Source organism: Rhinolophus ferrumequinum, chromosome 20 (genome assembly GCF_004115265.2).
Source record: "Rhinolophus ferrumequinum isolate MPI-CBG mRhiFer1 chromosome 20, mRhiFer1_v1.p, whole genome shotgun sequence".
Taxonomy (NCBI): Eukaryota; Metazoa; Chordata; class Mammalia; order Chiroptera; family Rhinolophidae; genus Rhinolophus; species Rhinolophus ferrumequinum.
In genome coordinates, this window is record NC_046303.1 from 36,214,069 (window position 1) to 36,232,259 (window position 18,191).

At 34.9% G+C, this 18,191-nt stretch overlaps 1 protein-coding gene across 1 annotated transcript in view; it reads right to left on the bottom strand.

Annotated features, from left to right (window-relative positions):
* Positions 1-603: 603 nt before the first annotated feature.
* ZNF804B (zinc finger protein 804B) overlaps positions 604-18,191 on the bottom strand; it is a 454,444-nt gene continuing 436,856 nt past the window's right edge. Inside the window, exons 3-4 of the mRNA XM_033088608.1 lie at positions 10,162-10,292; positions 604-4,295 (exon numbers count right to left, since the gene is read on the bottom strand). Of these exons, the coding sequence (XP_032944499.1) occupies positions 629-4,295; positions 10,162-10,292 (3,798 nt within the window). The 3' untranslated portion in view covers positions 604-628. The remainder of the gene's footprint in view (positions 4,296-10,161; positions 10,293-18,191) is intronic.

Consider the following 18,191-nt stretch of genomic DNA (forward strand, 5'->3'; position numbering starts at 1 on the left):
ACTCATCAATACAAGTGTAGTCTGTGTAAAGATTGTTTTTCAATGAACAGTAATTGTCACCTTGAATTAAGCAGAAAATTCCTTGCCATCTCTTATTTCCTATGAAATTATAGGTTATAGTGATTGAAACCAATTATATGAGTTAAAAGCTTAGTCAATAGTTAACCACAGAAATTATTATTTTTAGTAATTAGTTCATTTCACCTTTTATTATCTGATGAATAAAATCTAATGTGCATTCATACACTCATTCAACAAACATGTAGAACATACATTATGTTCCATTTGATTTTTTTGTAGCATTAATGATCTGCACGAATGTTTTTTATCATTTTATAATATTATGTGAGAATTCATCCAAAACTGATCTTTAACACTTTTCCCTATACCTTCCCATAAAATTATTTTAAATTTGCCTTATTATTTTTGAAGTTAAAAAAAAAAAAGAAATTCTTAAAATGCTCTGATTTCAATATTGACAATTTGGTTCATATTCATGTAGTGGTCACATTTTGAACTGACACCAATATTTAAATCTTATAACAATCAGATATACCACTTTGAACATGTCATTTTGTAGATAGCGACAATTTGTTCTATTTATCCATAAGAGGGACTTTCACATCTATTAATTCAAGTGTGCTGACATATTTAAGGCCTCTTTTACTCCATTTAACTGTTGCATCTGACTGGAGCAAGACTGATGGCAAAGATCTTGACCTTGAAACACCGGTTGGATTAAAGGATTCAAGTGGATGATAGAAGTTGTGGCTGGGTTTAAGTGAGGGCCAAACAATGTGGGGATAAACGCTGCAGGGGGCAGTGGCTGAAGTGTTATGTGAGATGGGTGGAAGGGGGCAGCAGTGACTAAATGCAGGGGATGACCCGTTATGAAAGTGGGGTGTGCAGGGATGATGGTTGGAGTCAGAGGTGAAAATGAGAATGGAGTAAAATGTGGCTGTGAAAGAGCATGTAGACGAGCTAGAGGGAGGTGATTGCTTTGGGAATTTATGGAAGCCGAAACAGCAAAATGCTGCAGGAATGTATGGTGGATGGTGGTGAAAGAAGTATGCTGGTGAACTGGGACTGTCTGCACCGCTGAGGCTGCAGAGAAGGCAGTTGGCCCTGGAGCAGGCAACCCTCGAAGATGCTTTGATAGGAGCTGTTTCTGCATATGCTGCTGGGCTTGTAGCTGTAGGAGCTTATATTTATCTATTTCATCAGGAGAAAATGTTATTGGCTGTTGAATTAAAGGGGGAGAGAGAGATTTATGACACAATTCGAATTCATCTGCTACTTTTTCATGCTTCTGCATAGTTCTGTCACAGTAAGAGTTCGTATTTCCCTCTACATGATTCACATGCATGCTTACATCTTGTAAGTTTCGGTTTATTTGGTCCTCTTTGGTCTCTGTTGAATCAGTGACACCAGTATATCTCTTAGATGGAAACGCACCAGGGAAATCATTCGGTACTGGGTCACAGCATTGAAGAAAAGGCTGGACTTCACTCATTAAAGGTTTTGATTGTTCTTTTGTTGCTGGGTTCTTTTTTATGTTTGGTGACTGAGAGTCTGCTACTACGTGAATTATACCTTTAGAAAGATGGTTATCACAATCAGTGTCTACCAAAACAGTAAAATCATTTGTCTGTGAACTGTTGCCTTTGTCTTCCTCGATAGTTCTTTGAGTTGCACTGCCTTTATCATTTCTTCTTTTACTTATGTTCTGTATTTTTTCAGACAAAGGCAATGCTGATCTGTTACAGCCTGGTGGTGTAAACTGAATTGTGCATTGGATTTGTGAATGAGCCTCTGATTCATGTTTGCAACTGTTTGAAGAGACCTCAAAATTAGTTGATTGTTCCTGACATTTCTTGGCTTGAACTCTTTCTAAGAGGCATTTGGCTGTCATGGAGGTCTTCTCTCCTGCTGTAATGTTCAACTCTGCAGTGTCTGAAGGGTGGCTGGAACAATTCCTTAGAAGACGGTTGATATTCCCAGAGTTACACTGCATGGGTTTTACTTTTTCCAGATCACAAATGTGAGGGCTGTGCAAAGACTGTTGACTTCTTTCACTTTTATTTAAGTAATAAATCCTTTCTCTTGGGTAAGAGCCCAATCTGCTGTGCTGAGGTCCCTGACAATTAGATGGTTTTCCACTGTTCCCAGCACAGGAAACCTGTGAGCTAGTATTGCAACGGGTGATTCTCCCAGATTTTGACCCTGAAAATTGTTGTTGATTTTTGCTCAGTTTATACATTTCTCTGCAGTGACCATATCTATGTTTTGAATATTTTTCATTTTTAAGTGATTCCCACAATTTGCAGTTTCTATCTGTCTGTGATTCAGATGGCAAGCAGTCACTCTTTGCTATCTCACCAGACAAGCAGAGGCAGCTGTGCTTTCTGTGTTTCCCTTTGTGCCTTTTTACTGAATTGTGTTCTCTTTTACAAAAGTAGAGCAAATTGCCTCTGCCATTACCACTGGACCTGTGACTTGAGCAAGCACTTCTCAAACTGGATGTACTGTCAGGTGATGTGTCTGAAGGGCTAGAAGGTCTGTTTAGAGACAACTTTGGGGAACTTCTTTTGTAACTTCGGTTTCTGCATGCAGAAACCCTGCCGGTCATGCTGATGTGGTTACTATTTAAAATCACACTGAAGTTCTTCCCGTGATCATTGTGACTCCTTACTGTGTAAGGACTAGAATTCCAGGTGAATTCATTTCCATCTTCAAAAGCTGAATGAGGACCACAGGAAATCAGTTTATGCTTTTTAGTCCTAGAGATGTAAGGAGTAAAAGACAGGCCCTCATTTGCATCATTTAGTACTACCCTTTGGCAGCTTTGCCAATGGGCCCTTGAAGTTTCCTTGAGTTCATTATCATGCTTCCTATTGTTTCCTACACAGTTCTTCAGAGAGATATCAAGGCAGGCAGGCACTTCAGGACTTTTTGTTTCCAAATCACTTGCGCTAAAATTATGTTTACTCATATCTGGCTCAGAATCACTGTAGCCCAAGTTATATTTTCTCTGGAAATTTTCCCAATCCGGATTCTCTATCATCATCTTTGGTTTCAGAGATTGATTATCTTCTTGGATCAATTTTTGTTGGTCTTTGACTAAACCTGAGACTTGGCTCTCTATTTTAGTCTTCATTTCTAAGGGCTCCTTTATCAATTCTGTTTTTGAGTCCTCTGGATCATGGCCATCCTTTGTATTCCGAGAAAGCTTAAAATCAAAATATAATGGGTTGCAGCCATAAGAGATGCAAGGCTCCGTTTTTGTGAAGAGCAGAAGTTCTGTAGGCCATTGGAGAGTGGTGTGGCCATCTTTGCTTTGCACGTGGAGGAAAGGCATTGGTTTGGATTTCACATCATGGGGACATGCTTCTCTTATAAGCCTTTGCACATTTTCGCTAACTCTTTCTGTTTCATCTAAAGATTTTTCTCTCTTCTCCATTCTGGAGTTGGAATTCAGATACACTGGACTGTTTTGCTCTCTTGGCTCTAGTGATAGAAACCCATCCAGACACTCAAATATCCTGGCATCACTGTGCTTGGAAATGTTTGGTGGGCTGGAGGAAGCATTTGCTTGGCACGTGTGATTAATGCAGTTTTCTGAAGGGCTCTTCAATGTATTTCTAGTTTCTTTTCCTCTACTGGAGGGAGTAAAACCCACATCTGAAAGATGAATGTTAGATTTCGAGAATGAAGCAGGAATGCCAGTCGAATCTTCTAGTGTTTCATCAATAGAGTCCTTTTTGTCTTGCAAAATTTGAGAGCTCATGGAGTACGTATTGTGTAAAACACTTTCCAGATGGTTTGAGATGTTTAGATCTTCTTCCTTAGAAAGGTGTGTACCCTCATTTGCCAACCTGCGGCATTTGCATTTCTCCACAGTTTGTTTTGTTTTATAGATGGGTGACTTGTTACAATCATGGGTCTCTTCTGTGTTCTCACTGAAAACTGATGCTGAAGATTCTAATTTTACATGCACTTTTTTGGAAAAAGAAAACGATACGCCTGTTCTGTGATTTGCATTACTGAGATCTGAAGATGTCTGTGGTACCCGATTCCCAAACAAATAAAGTCTGTCTGTTTGTAATGTGTGTCGATTTGGCATGGTAGACCGTTGTTTATCGGAACTGCTCCTGGGGAGATTTTTTCCTTTAAGGAGAAGAGCACTCTTCATGCATGATACTTTTCTGCCATTTTTAACTGGGAAAATTCCTTGCTGGAGTTGCTTTTCTATAGCTACCCGGGGTGTTTTGTATGCTGGTCCATTTCCAGAAACACTGTAAATACAATAAATATTAAAAGGATTAAGGCATTAGATTTGAAATCTTATCTATATGTGAACATTTCATAGTGTTTTTATGATGGGTTATGCTACTACTTATGAACTATGTCTACTATAATATAACCATTTCACTGTGCTTAAGTTAGTATATCTGTATCATAGTGGCTATTTCTTTTTTCAATTAAATTTATTGGGGTGACATTGGTTCATAAAATTATATAGGTTTCAAGTGAATAATTCTACAATACATCAACTATATATTGTGTTGTGTGTTCACAACCCAGTCTCCTTCCATCACCTTATATTTATCCTTTAATCCATCACCTTTTTAGGCCCCCCCCCTTACCCTCGGGTAAGCACTAAACTGTTGTCTGCATCAATGAGTTTTTATTTCTTTGTCTTGTTCGTTTGTTGTGTTCAGTGTTATATCCTACATATGAGTGAAATCATATGGTTCTTGACTTTTTCTGTCTAACTTATTTCACTTAGGTGTCTATATTTAAAATACATCATTTAAGTGTGTTCTTTTGAACTTAGCAAAAAGTGATAGCGGGTGACTTTCTTATGCTAGTGCTGTAAAAGTGTTGTATTTATACCACAATATACATTCTTCAGAATGTATCTATTTTTTTGGAATATAGAATTAATATTTTTCACAGAGTTTTTCAATCAGTGCCTTCACATTAAATAAGAAATCAAATGGATTAAAAGTCACTTCCAAAGTATAAAAATATATATTTAATTTGCTTTTTTGTATGAGTTCTAGCCTTTTGTCATTTTTGTTTTCTCAGTTTTAAAATTCATTCATGTTTGCTTCCTTGCTTTCTTTTGAAACAGGGTGGTTAGCTCTTTCTTTATGACCTGTCACTATTTTGACTAATTATAATAAATGTATAATACAGTGACATATTTACAAAGCCATCTCAATTACATTGAAATCTTTCCTTTTGCTTCTCACACACCAAAATATTTTCTTTCTACCTTTTGTGCATATACATGTTTTATCTTTTAACAGCTTTTTAAAGATTATTCATTCAACTGAGCTTAATTAGTAGTTCTGTTAGAAAGCTGGAAACAGCAATGCACATAAGAGATGAAACTCTTTAGATTAAAATTATCTCTTTAATGTTTTATTTATAAAATCTCTCCTACAAAACAAGGCCTTCCTGGGGGGAAGGCAATACAACTGACATCAATGATCTGATTGTTTGCTTTGAGTTGGCTTTCTTTTCCTTTTCTTTTTGTTTTTCCACATGCTTAGATGTATGTTTGCTTGATTTTTTTCTATTTTCAATTTTTATTTAATTTTCATTCTGTCATTTCTTGTGTAAGTATATACAACACTAAAACAACTGATACCTTTACCACATGTAGTTAAACCCTAATGGAGAGGAATGCTTTCTAAGCCCTTGGTCTGAGAAATTCTTTCTTAATGCCTTCACTTATGAGTATTTGTCCAATCAGCATAGAACTCTGGAGTCACATTTGTTTTGTTGACCAAATTTCATGTACTTTGCTTCATTGTCTTTCGATGTTTAATACTGCAGGGTCATATTTAATTAGCCTCCTTTTGTTCATTTTTTGAAATGAATCAGCTTGAGTATTTTTATGATTTCGTAATTTTTCCTTTTTATTTATATATTATGTTTGTTAAATAGACTGTATTTATGTTATAGTTAATATATATATATTTGCTATATTTATTATATATAACATATTATATATATTTATTATTTTACCAGACCATAGTTACAGACTGATTACTTTTGCTTATTTTTTTTTTTTTTGCTAGTACTTTATGGCAGTTTCAATTCAACTTTATTCAGCTCAGACACATCTCAGATTTCTCTGATTATTGCTTCTTCCCTGTCCTGGTTTCTTGTCCTGGGATTTAGATGTTAAATTTTTTGACTCTCCTGAAAATATCATTTAAGTCTTATTATTTATCTCAGTATCCTAGTGTCTTTAGTCTTTTTCTCCAGTTCAGAAAGAATTTCTTGTTTTTAATTTCTATTTTACTGACTCACGTTTTTACACTGTTCAATGTGTTGTTTAATTCGCACATAATGGATTTTAATTTACAAACAATGATTTCAGCCACCATTCAGTTTTTAATAATTTCAGATTGTCCTCTCTCCATAAAATAGTGCCTGTAACTTTAGAGTTATAGAGTTCATTTGAATCTTGTGGAAATTAAATTTAGAAATTTTATAAAAATATGTTCTGTTCCTTAAAGTAACTATTTCAAAATGAAAACTTTCCTCTCATTCATCACATTAATCTCCTTTTAAAAATCATTTTCATGTTCTTTAGAGAGTATATTTAAGTGTATTTAATATGAGGAATGGCGGAATACTCTAAGTTGTATGGGTTGTTGAATATTTCTTTCAAACATAAAGAAAAATTGGAAGCACAGAGGTTTACTGTAGTGGTTGGTCTGTTAGTGTACCTGAAGCCTAGGGATAGAAGATGAGGTCCAGAAACATCTGCAGCACTGTAGTTTGCCTCAGTGCCAAAGAGATTCTTTTCCATATTTACAGCGTATTTTGGATTAAGTCAGAGCTATATTTCTGTATTAAGTGACCTTCTCCGGGAACTGCATTCAATCTGATATTATCTGCACTAAACTTAAGAGAAATTATTCCAAAAGCCTGGTGTGAATATATATTGTCATTTTACCCCTCCTGATTCCATTGTGATGCAGATATTTTACTATTTTTATATTCTCTCTATTTTTTCCTTAATAATATTTTTGTTTATTATGCTGGTACTGTTTTGTCCATTTTCTTGTGTTTACTTATGTTAGTCTAAATGTTCTTTTCTGTATTGCTTTTTTATTTTACCATTTATCTCTCTAACGTGCAAGCCTCTTTCTTTTATATTCTTTTAAGTATTTTTAAAGCTCTTTGATCTTATTGTTTTTGTATTATAGTTTTATTTTCTTGTCTTTAATTCTTGTGCTTACTTTACAACCTAATCTACATTAATCATTATATTATTTTACAATTTTAACATTTTATTCTCATTATTAATCTTTTACAACTTATTTTCATGCTTTAGACTTTTGATCTGTTTATAAACTTTAATTTTCCTCATCTTAAATTTAACTTATTTTTATTATTGTGAAAAATCCTAATTGTTTGTCTTTGTAGTCTTTTAAATTCTATAATTTTAATACAAGTTTATGACTTATAACATAATTAAAGATTTAATTTTTATAGCTATATCCTTATTTATGATTTCACTCCCTCCTGTAGAACTTTCTTCAGTTTATGTTTCCATTTTTTTTACCTAATTATTTTTATTTATAATAAAAATGCAACTTTAGAGGTAGCCCTTTAATTCTTATTAATGGATTGTCCATTCCAATAGTTGTACAAGAATTCTAATTCTTGGCATCTTAATATCTGAATAATTAATTCCCTTTTGTGCAAGAAGTATACTTTCCAAACAGGAAAAAAAACATATCAGAACAACATAATTTCTTTACATGATATAATTTCCTAATGTCCCACATTATCTAGCTCTTATATAAGGAACTTTATATTCTCAGAATCAGTGGTCCAACAATTTTTTAAATTTGGAAAAAATGTCCATGTCAAGTTGCACTACACTTAGACTTACACATATATAATTTTACAAACAGGTGTGCATCTCCCTGCATACAATAAGTGGTCTTGCTGAGAAATCTAGTTGGGTTAAACTACCCAAGGGATGGCCAAAGTTGACTGCCCTTTATAAGATCCATTAACAGTTTCTGCCATCATTTTAAAAATCAGTTTGATTCAAATATTCTTACTACTAGTCCTCTCTTCTTCCTGGGTTCATGGGGGCATCTCCTTGTTATCTGCTTCATCCTACTCTTAAGCCCTCATTATGAGAATAAAAGACAAAGAAAGGTTGTCTAGGAGTTTTTTTTTTTTACTTCTTTCATTTTATTTCTTACTTTCATTTGTCAATTCAGCTGCCAAAATGAAAATATTTAATAATCCTATTAAGAGACATATTAAGGGACATCCCATGAGCCTGCTTAAGCAGACAGAACAATTGTCTGGAAGGCAGATGGTGGGTACTAGAAAAGAATGAAATCATTTTCCTAGTTTCAAGTAGCTGGAAAGCTGAGCACCTATCGTTTCCGTAATAATGATTGGGACCTAGAGAGCCTGCCTACTCTATAGAGGATGCACTTAGGTTTGTATTTGTTTAGTTAGTAAGATTTCCAGAGGGACAGCTCAACCCCAGTAAGGTGGATCTTTTAATTTGTTTTAATTTGGAAGACGCTTAATGGGTAGCTCTGCAAACTTAGAATTTCTAAACAAAAGCATCATCATCACCATCACCACCTCCATCACCAACATCATTATCCAGGCTCCTCTGATCCTTTGTCTGTTTCTCCCCAAAGAAAATATGGAATGGGTGAGTAGAAATGTAGAAGTGGAGAAGTTTGTCATTTTGTAATAACAAAAGAACCAAAGTTATGTTTACTCAGATTTTCTGCTGTGTGTTCTTAAAGGACCTATCTAAAAGGTGTCTATGGTGAGCCTTGTCCTGTTTTTGTTTTTGTTGTTGTTGTTTTTTAATAATCTGACTCATTGCACCTCATAATTAACCACCTAGGAATTAACAGCTTCCCTAGATTTTTTTCCTGCATGTTACCCGAATAACCCCGTTAGGTGTTTCTTTACAAGTTCTGTTTTGACAAGTGCAGTCTGATTATCTTACTGACAATGGGTTCAGGTGACATATTTTACAATCCTCATTGCATTGGCAAGTAAAAGGCCAGTATCAAATGTGTGTCCTGTTTCAATGATTGTGTGAGATCTTAGAACATGCATTTTTGTATTAACCTCACCTTTGGATACATGTGTTTCCGACAATTATTTTTTTCTTCATACCAAATTTCTCACTTATTTTTAATCTTATTATATTTTATGTATTTTCATAATTTAAATTATCCTAAGATAACTCATGTACAAATACATGAATGTATGTAAGCAGAATACTGTGTTTTTACTCATAACTGATCTTAAAAAAATAACAGTATTTTTGGAATCAAATTTGAGATTTAATATTTTATGGTACGATAATTGAGTCATTCACTCCCAAGTTTATTGTATATTGTTTTTCACTTAAACAACAGTAGTTTAAATTTTGTCACAGTTATAAATTTCACAATTCACTAAGTTGCTGTCAACTACATTAATTAGCAATATTAGTATTCTACATTATGATTCATATGAACACAAATCACAATCTGCAAATTTAATTGAATTTCAGGTGGCAATTTCCTCACCTAGAAACATTCAGCAGTTCCAAGCTTATGTAAAATTGCTATTTTTCAACTAAGAGAATATGTTATTGTGTCCTTGTTATAATTATCAATTTAAGTGGTAAATTTAACTGAATTAATGATATCTTACTTGTCCAGACAATGATAGTGTCATTTATTCTAGATTCAGGTGTGTATAGGGGAATGTACAGAAGATTTATTTCCTCCCAAAAGGATACATTGTTATTTATGGTTTTAAAATTATTATTATAAAACTTAAAATAATCACTAAAGAGTTATGCTCATAGGTCCATTTTAATCAAATGGATAGAATAAATGCTGGTATATTTGAATAATCCTTGGATTATTTTAATAAAGAGCACATTAAATTAATGATATTGGGAAGAAAAAAATCAGATGTCAAAGTCATTAATTTATGAACTTGAACTCTTAGAACATTTGCCCTCGGACAAATACCTGTTGATTGATTATAATTTGTTTATGTTGCTACAGTGAACCATGTAAATTTATCATTGAAATTTCCCCAGAGGTTGAAGAGAGTTTTGAATCACCTGAGACACCTAATTCTTACCATTCAGACTGTTGCCTTAACTCAGCCAGCTGATGGAGTCGTTTAAGTGCTTTTTCTTGTTTCTTCTCATCTTTCCATGACTTGGAAGCTACATTTCGAGCAAATTCCCGTTGTTTTAATTCTTTCAGTCTCTGTGGACAAAGAAGAAAAACAGAAATAAGTAATGTATTCTCTTCCATCCACAATGTTCCTTATTAAATTTGGTCCTGGGTGCAGTGGTGACTTTCTGGATAGGGAGAGTAAAACATCTTATCCCTTAATGCTATTCTCTGCTCCGTGATAAATTTAGTTGTCAACTGGATTATTTATTAAAGCTTGTCACAATCACTACAGAAATATGCTGCAAAGCTGGACCCCAGTCCTTGCTGGGACCACCCTGGCTACATAAATACAATAATCTGTGTGCCTATAAAAATGTAAATGGGAAAATTGTACAATATATGAATGGGTATGAAGGGAGAGGCGGTTATAGGATGCACTTTTCTCTACCCAATTGCCCCCAACCCTCTCACTTGTAGAAGGTACTTACTCTTATTTATAAAAAATGATGCTATTGAATACATTGGGTGGAACAAGCTTGTTTTGGTGAAGAGCATCTGTTATTGTGAAGGATTTAGTTTAAAACTCTAAATGTGATGGTTAACTTTTTTTTTTCCTATGGGAAATATTTACCCAATGCACATTTCTTTATTGTATCCAAGAGAACAAAAATGGGTCAGAGTAGAGAGTTGGCCTTATTTGATTTAAATTAACCTACCACTTCTTTTAATTAATCTTTCCTCTAAAATAATTGGCTTACATGCGAATTGGATTATACTCATTACCTGTTTGGATTTTTACTTCAGAATCTGCACTAAGCACATGTAATGATATTGAACAAATTGAGAAACAGCCACAATCCAATGAGCGTCTTGAAGTTTGAGGCTTACTCCTGAACTGAGAATATATTTATATGTGAAGATTAGCCTTTCTTAATCCATAAAAATGACTGTAAACTGCCTGAATTCTGTATCCATTTATTTTGTTTTCATTTCCCAAATCCACTATAAAAGATATTTCCCAGGGATGGCAAAAACCACATAACTATCAAGCGAGGTAATAACGCTGTAGTAGACTATTTCCTACCCACAGAGCAAGGGCCAAGACCTTTAATGATCATTAGCTCTGTTCTTGAAAGGGAACATGCTCATGGGAGATGGTGGCCAGATAATTGCTTCTAGGCTAAGCATCTGAAGAAGGAGGCAGGTCAGTGTTTCAAAGACAGAATATTTCGAGCACAAAGAATAATAAGAGTTTCATAGAACTCAAAACAGCCACAGGGAGAAGAGTGGAGACCATCTGAATTCAATTTTTGGCAAAAACTTCAGAGACTTTTAAAAACACAGAAAATTTCAAGAAATAAAATTATGGCCCTGGTATTATGAGAAAAAAAAAAAAAAGAAAAGAAAAAAAGGATAAACAGTTCCCTGGAGTTGATAAACAACAGAGAGCCCAAGCCTGAAAGAGTAACCTTGATCAGAAGATAGAGAAGGGCTTATAAAAATCTCCATTTCTACTTAGCCTTCTACTCACACTTCCTCAGCCTCCAAATGTACAATCATCTAATTCTTGGAGTGAAGGCTCATTTAATGAGCAAAGACCTTTTGAAAACTTTCTTCCACAATTTAAGAGCCCGCATAAAATACAGCACAACTGTGTCAAATTTAACATTATGCATGTACAAAACCTGAAAAGCCTAGAAGATGATATTGATTCATTTACTGACAATATCTGATATTTGACTCTTATTATTGGAATCTTGTTTTAAACTTCCTGGTATACCTGTTTCTTTCATTAACCTCCCAGATTCCAGGACAGCACTTCTATCTCTGAATTATAGAAACGATTGTGAATTCTGTCTCATTCATCCTACAACAAATACTGTTAACTCCTACTATGTAATAGGAATATAGCAATTTATAAATCAATTATTTTCCCTTCAAGGGAGACAGACAAATGAACAGATACTTATATAAGATAGCGCTGACTTTCTTAATAGGAGTTAACACCAGATGCTTTGAAGAACATAGGAAAAGTTAAGACAGATTGGCAGGTGGCGGGGGGGTGGGGTGCAGTGAAGATTTATTGTGTTGAGAAAGTTAGCAAAGTTAAAGTGTTTTTAAGGAACACAGAAAAATGGAAGAAGAGATTTTGTTTAAAGATATCTAGCCACAAATTTGACTTTGCCAATGCTGAGTGCTCAAGACTAAACAAATAAAACCCCTGAGATCTACAGAGGGATCTCAAGTTTCAGCATACTCATTAGCAGTGCACGGGTGTTCTTCCCTTGGCCTGAAACTACTCCAGGCCAAGGAAAGAACCAGCTGAATGCATTACAAGCAACAGTGCCTAACATTCACATATAGTCAGGAATAATGTCATTTCTCACCAATAAAATTAGAAAAACCTCATGAGACGTTAAGTGTAGAATTCAGGGAGGTCCTGCTTTAGGAAAGAATAATTAACCATAGACTGATCGCGACTTTGGAATTGCCTATCAAATCAAAAAAGCAAGAAACAGTTCTGATTCCAAGTAGCTTCGCTGTATTTCAGAACCTAATTCAAGAATATTTATAGAAATATAAAAATAGTCAGCAAAACAAGGAAAAACTAATGACATCTAACATCCAATCAAAGATTATCAGGCATGCAAAAAACCAGGAACTCACAGCCAAAAATAAGGAAAATAATCAACGGCTCAAGACCAATTACAGAACTGATGCAATGCTAACACTGGCAGAAAAGTTAATTAAGACAGTCACAACTGTATTCCATACGTTCAAAAAGCAGAGAAGAGATGATAATCTATGGGACAATTTTCTAACTGCAGTTTCTGCAGAAGGGGGAGAGGATATTTACATATACAATAGGTAAAAATTTTCCAAACTTTCCGAACACTGTAAACCCTTTGTAGGTCCCCCAAACACTGTAGATCCCCCAACAAACCACAAGTTCAGGAAACATGAAGAAAATCACACCCAATGCTCATAACAATAAAATTTTTTAAAGTCAGGAAATAAAGTAAAATTAAAAAAAAAAAAAATCCAGAGAGAAATGGCATATTCCTTTAGAGAAGACCAAATAGTAGATTGGCAGAATAATTCTCATTGGAAGCAATACAAGTGAGAATATAATAGAACAACATCTTAAAATTTCTGGAAAAAAACATTTAAAACTTGTCAAAGTTAAATTTTATACTTAGTGAAAATATTTTTTAAAAAAGAATGAGATGAAGTTCTGGTTAAGATGGCAGGATATGTAAACACTGTGCTCACCTCCTCTCATGACCACATCAAAATTACAACTAAACTACAGAACAAACATCATTGAGAAAGTATCTTAAAAGCAGCAACAGAAAAGCAGTTAGTTACCTAAAAGGGAGCTTCCATAAGACCCGTCAGCTGATTTCTCAACAGAAACTTTGCAAGCCAGAAGGGATTGGTATGAAATATTCAAAGTGATAAAAAGCAATGACCTACAACCAAGATTACTCTACTTAGCAAAGCTATCATTTAGAACCAAAGGACAGATAAAGAGCTTTCCAGACAAGGAGAAGCTAAAAAGTTCATCACCACCAAACCAGTATTACAAGAAATGTTAAAGGGATTTCTTTAAGAAGAAGAAGAAAGACAAAAAATAAGAATGATAAAATGGCAATAACTAGATATCTATCAACCATTAATTTAAATATAAATGGATTAAATCTCCAATCAAAAGACATAGCATGGTAACTGGCCAGTGTTCTCAGGGTGTTTTTGCAAAGTGGTCATGGGACCAGCATTGGTGCAGGAATTGAAACTGCATTAACTTTGTAAAAACCACAGTCCACAACCTGTAGCTCCCTGGAACCCTGCCCCATTCACCTAGAGCTGTTAACATCATTTTTATACTTGGAAAAACATGGAGCACACAATTATATAGACCAAAATGATCAATAATTTGACTCATACTTAAAAGTTAGATAATACATTTAAAGGTTGATTTCAAATATTGTTAATTTAGAAAATTTGTATGGAAAGATTCAGTTTTACCTTAAGACTTGTGACCACTAGCACACATTACAACATGGGGGACTGGGGTTAGGAAAGCAGTTTGTGGCTATGAAACAGATCAAAACTAACTAGCCAATAGGGAATGGAACCCATGGCCTTCACCTCCGATTAGTACCAGGTTTAAACCAACTGAATGAGCTATAAACGCATAAGATTTTGATACCTAGCAGATGGATGGATTTTCATTTCTTACTTAAAATTCCTTTCTAGGCTCCATATTATTTGTACGAAAATGTGATAGTGTTCCTGTTATGTGGAAAAGATGGGGAGGGAAACGGTTTAAAAGAAGGAGAAGGAGAAAGAGAATGAAAAATAAAATTAAATTAAAAAAAGACACAAAGGATTAAAAGAAAAGGATGTAAAAATGTATACTATGTCAACACTACACTAGAAGAAAGCTGGACGAGTTCTATTGCTGGAACAGAGAGTAGATTTTAGAGCAAAGATATATTACTAGGAATAAGGAAGATTATTTCATAATAATAATGGGTAAATTAATCAAGTTAACAAAAATGGCCTAAAAGTTTATGTACTTATTAACAGAGCTTCACAATACATAAAGCAAAAAGGGATAAAACTGCAAAGAAAAAAAGTTGAAGTCACAATAACAACAGTTCTCTAATGCCCCTCCACCAAACAACAAAACGCTAATCACAAATACCACGCTTCTGGAAAAGCTTACATCAGGTGGGCATGCCTATTATAAAAGACCCTTCCAAGTGTTGATTTGACTAATTAAAAGAGGATTGTTTGACTCTAGACATGTAATGAGAACTTCTAAGAATCCAGAAGTCAAATTTTGCCAACCTCGTATTTTAGCTTGGGTTTTCTCAAGTTTCTACTTTTTTTCTCCTAATCCGATAAAAATCAATTTATTTAAGCAATGGGATGTATGGTAGCTGTCAATAATCCTACTCAGCTTAAAAAAGTAAACCAGTTGGAAAAAAATTTTTCTTTAAAGGTATGTAGTTGATCAGCTTTTACTGAGAACAGCTCAAGACAAACATATTTCAGAAAACAAAATTGCTACCTTACAATTTACAATGAACTATAGCAAGCTCAATAATCAGTTGTTTATCAGTAGGGACTCAGGGTGAACAGGTTAGAGTAGGTGAGAAGTTGAATCTCACAGGGAGAGGGAGGGAGGAAGACAGAGAGGAGCATCTAGCCATAGAGGGAACACAACAAAGTGTCTGGATTCCAGAGGTGTTTGGATGGTACACAACTCAGTGTAGGGGTTAAGAGAAGAATTCTAAAATCAGTGAGACCTGAGTTGGTATCTTGTCTCTGTCAGTCACTAGCTGTGAGACTTTAAGGAAGTTACTCAATCTTCCCTAACTTCAGTTTATACAGTTGTAACTTTGCAAACTATCAATATTTACCTTGTAGAGTTCATAGAATTATTATTTGAGTTGAGAAAAGTAAACCGTTGAGGACAGCACCGGCTATATAGCAAATGCTCAATGAATATAAACTATTATCACTTTCCAAGGTAAGGAACAGTTAGATTTCATGGAACTTTGGGAAGCAGGGTGCATAGGAACTCTTGATTTAACTGGCAATGAGGAGCCATTAGATCATTTGATTCATATTCTTATTGAAAATAGAACATTTGAGTGATTTTCATCTAGACAGTTTTACAAAACTGGTAGGCGTAGTATTTTCTAAAGAAGAAGACAGAGAAAGGAAGCCTGCTGGGTACATTCCTCACCTTTGTCTGCAATAATTTATAATGTTTAATGGAAACATGTCAATTTCTGTAAGTTCAAGACCATATGTCACTAATGAAGAAAATTATAAAATTTGGATTAAAGTATGATTAGTTGTCAGATATTCTTTGATAAATCTTATTTAAAGTTTGCCTTTGGGTATTAATATTATTCAAAATGGATCTCAATCAAGAACGAGGGTAAAAGAGTGGGCACCTAGTATTTCCTAGAGGGAAATAGGAACATCTAGGTCCCGTCCTTGTAGTTTTTCAAAGGCATTAAAAGAGAAATGGCAGAGCAGATGGTCTTCACGGTCCTGAGGAGAGCTTACCTGCCATGGCCTTTGCCCTGATCAGTGCCAAAGGACTGACTCAGGGGTCAAAGTAAAGAAAGAAAAGTAGTCTTTACGTATTTTCTCCAGTTTTCATCATGCATTTTATCCTCTCTCAGCAATAAGTGAAATAAGACTTATAGAGATATACTTGCTAAACTACATTTTATGAAATACTTGGAATTTAATTTTCACCTCAGGTTCATTTTAAAAGCACAAACTAAGTAATCTTTATTTCCCTACCTGCCAACAAGAATGCTTGTCCCTTGCATTGCAAGTGGAATTCAGCTGTGAATAAATAAATGAAGAGAGAAGTTGATTAGGCCAGTGAGGAGTGTCTATGTGTTTGGAATATCAGTGCTCCCAATATCATCGCCTACCAGTCAGAACATGCACGTAAACACCTGCCCACTCCAGCAACCACTCTCTGTTCCACTTCACTGAAGCAGAACACACATGTGAAATGGAGTTACTCAAGTGTCTATACTTCTTCCATCCCGCACTTTCATCCATGGATCCCAAGGTACTTTGCAGGCATTAATGTTTTTCTTTACAGCAGAGCAAAACCCCAATGCAAAAGGTCAAACTTATTAACCTCATTTTAGAGATGAAAAAACAAACATATAGAAGGTTAAATGACATGATCTATACCAAAGGAGAGACCAAAAAAAGAACTGTGACACGAAAACAGAATGCCTAGTGTTCCTAAGAGTTAAAGAAGTCAGAAAAACTTATGTAAAATTCTAAACATTTATAATAGTTTCATTTTGTGACATTAAAAGTCTGTACAGTTCTGGCATACTGTTCATTGTTTGGAAATGTTTTTATCAAATGATTTGGACAACATTCATTGATCATTAACTATAATCTAGACTAGGAGAGGGTATAATTGAACAATATAATCAATCTATGAGAATTAAATTACATAAAATTTCTTGATAATTTCTCAGAAAATTTCTCACTGTTGAAATTTTCTGTTTTTTTTTTTTTTTTGCATGTTATTATCTTTTATGTGATCTGGTAGCTATACAAAGACAGATAGTAAACAAGAACTAAAATATTTTTTAAATGTCTCCCATCTTAGAAGCTACAGTTCAGGCTCCTAACCAGATGAGTTCCCTGCTGTGTTCTGGGATGAATGCATCTGTGTACATTCTCTCTGACGGGGATTCCCTCCCTGCTCCAAGGACCAAGCGTGCCAAAGGCAAGTTCAGTATGGGTCAGAAGAAATGATATTCTGCCTCCATCTTCTTCTTCACAAGTGTTAAGTTAAATACTTTACAACAAGATCTGGAAAATTCTTTTTACATGTGCTAGAATATGAATTGTTCAACTCTAAATCTAATTGCTGATTTTGAGCAAGCTATACTCAGTCGATTTTGAGCAAGCTATATAACAGTCGGGACATAGAGATTCTTTGTCAAGCTCATTTCTGGACTATTTGACTGGCTGTGCCCAACTTTTAGGAGAGGTACACTCCGTCCTAAAGACACCACTTTTCAGCACTGATTTGGGGATGGTTCTAGATTGTAGGACAACTTGAAATTGTGGATCATGTAAAAAATTTCTTTATAACCCAAAGTAGTCTGTGACACCTCCATGGCTGAAGGAGGGGTATATACTCAGGTGTTCAAGATATGTGTCCTAGGCAAGCCACCACTTCCAAGGACTAGGATCCCCTGAGAATAGCGTTTCCAGGTGGGAATTCCCACCCGTTCTCAGGAATTTTTTTGCTTTCCCATTCCTGAATCCAGAGAAAAGTTGGTCGGGAAATCAGGAAAATCGACTCCTTGAGCCCAGGTGGTTGGGTAGTATTGGCTGTCACTTTGTGGAAACGATTCATCGTGGAGAACAGAAAACAGTTTATATCTAGGGATTCGGGAACGGGAAAGTGACAAA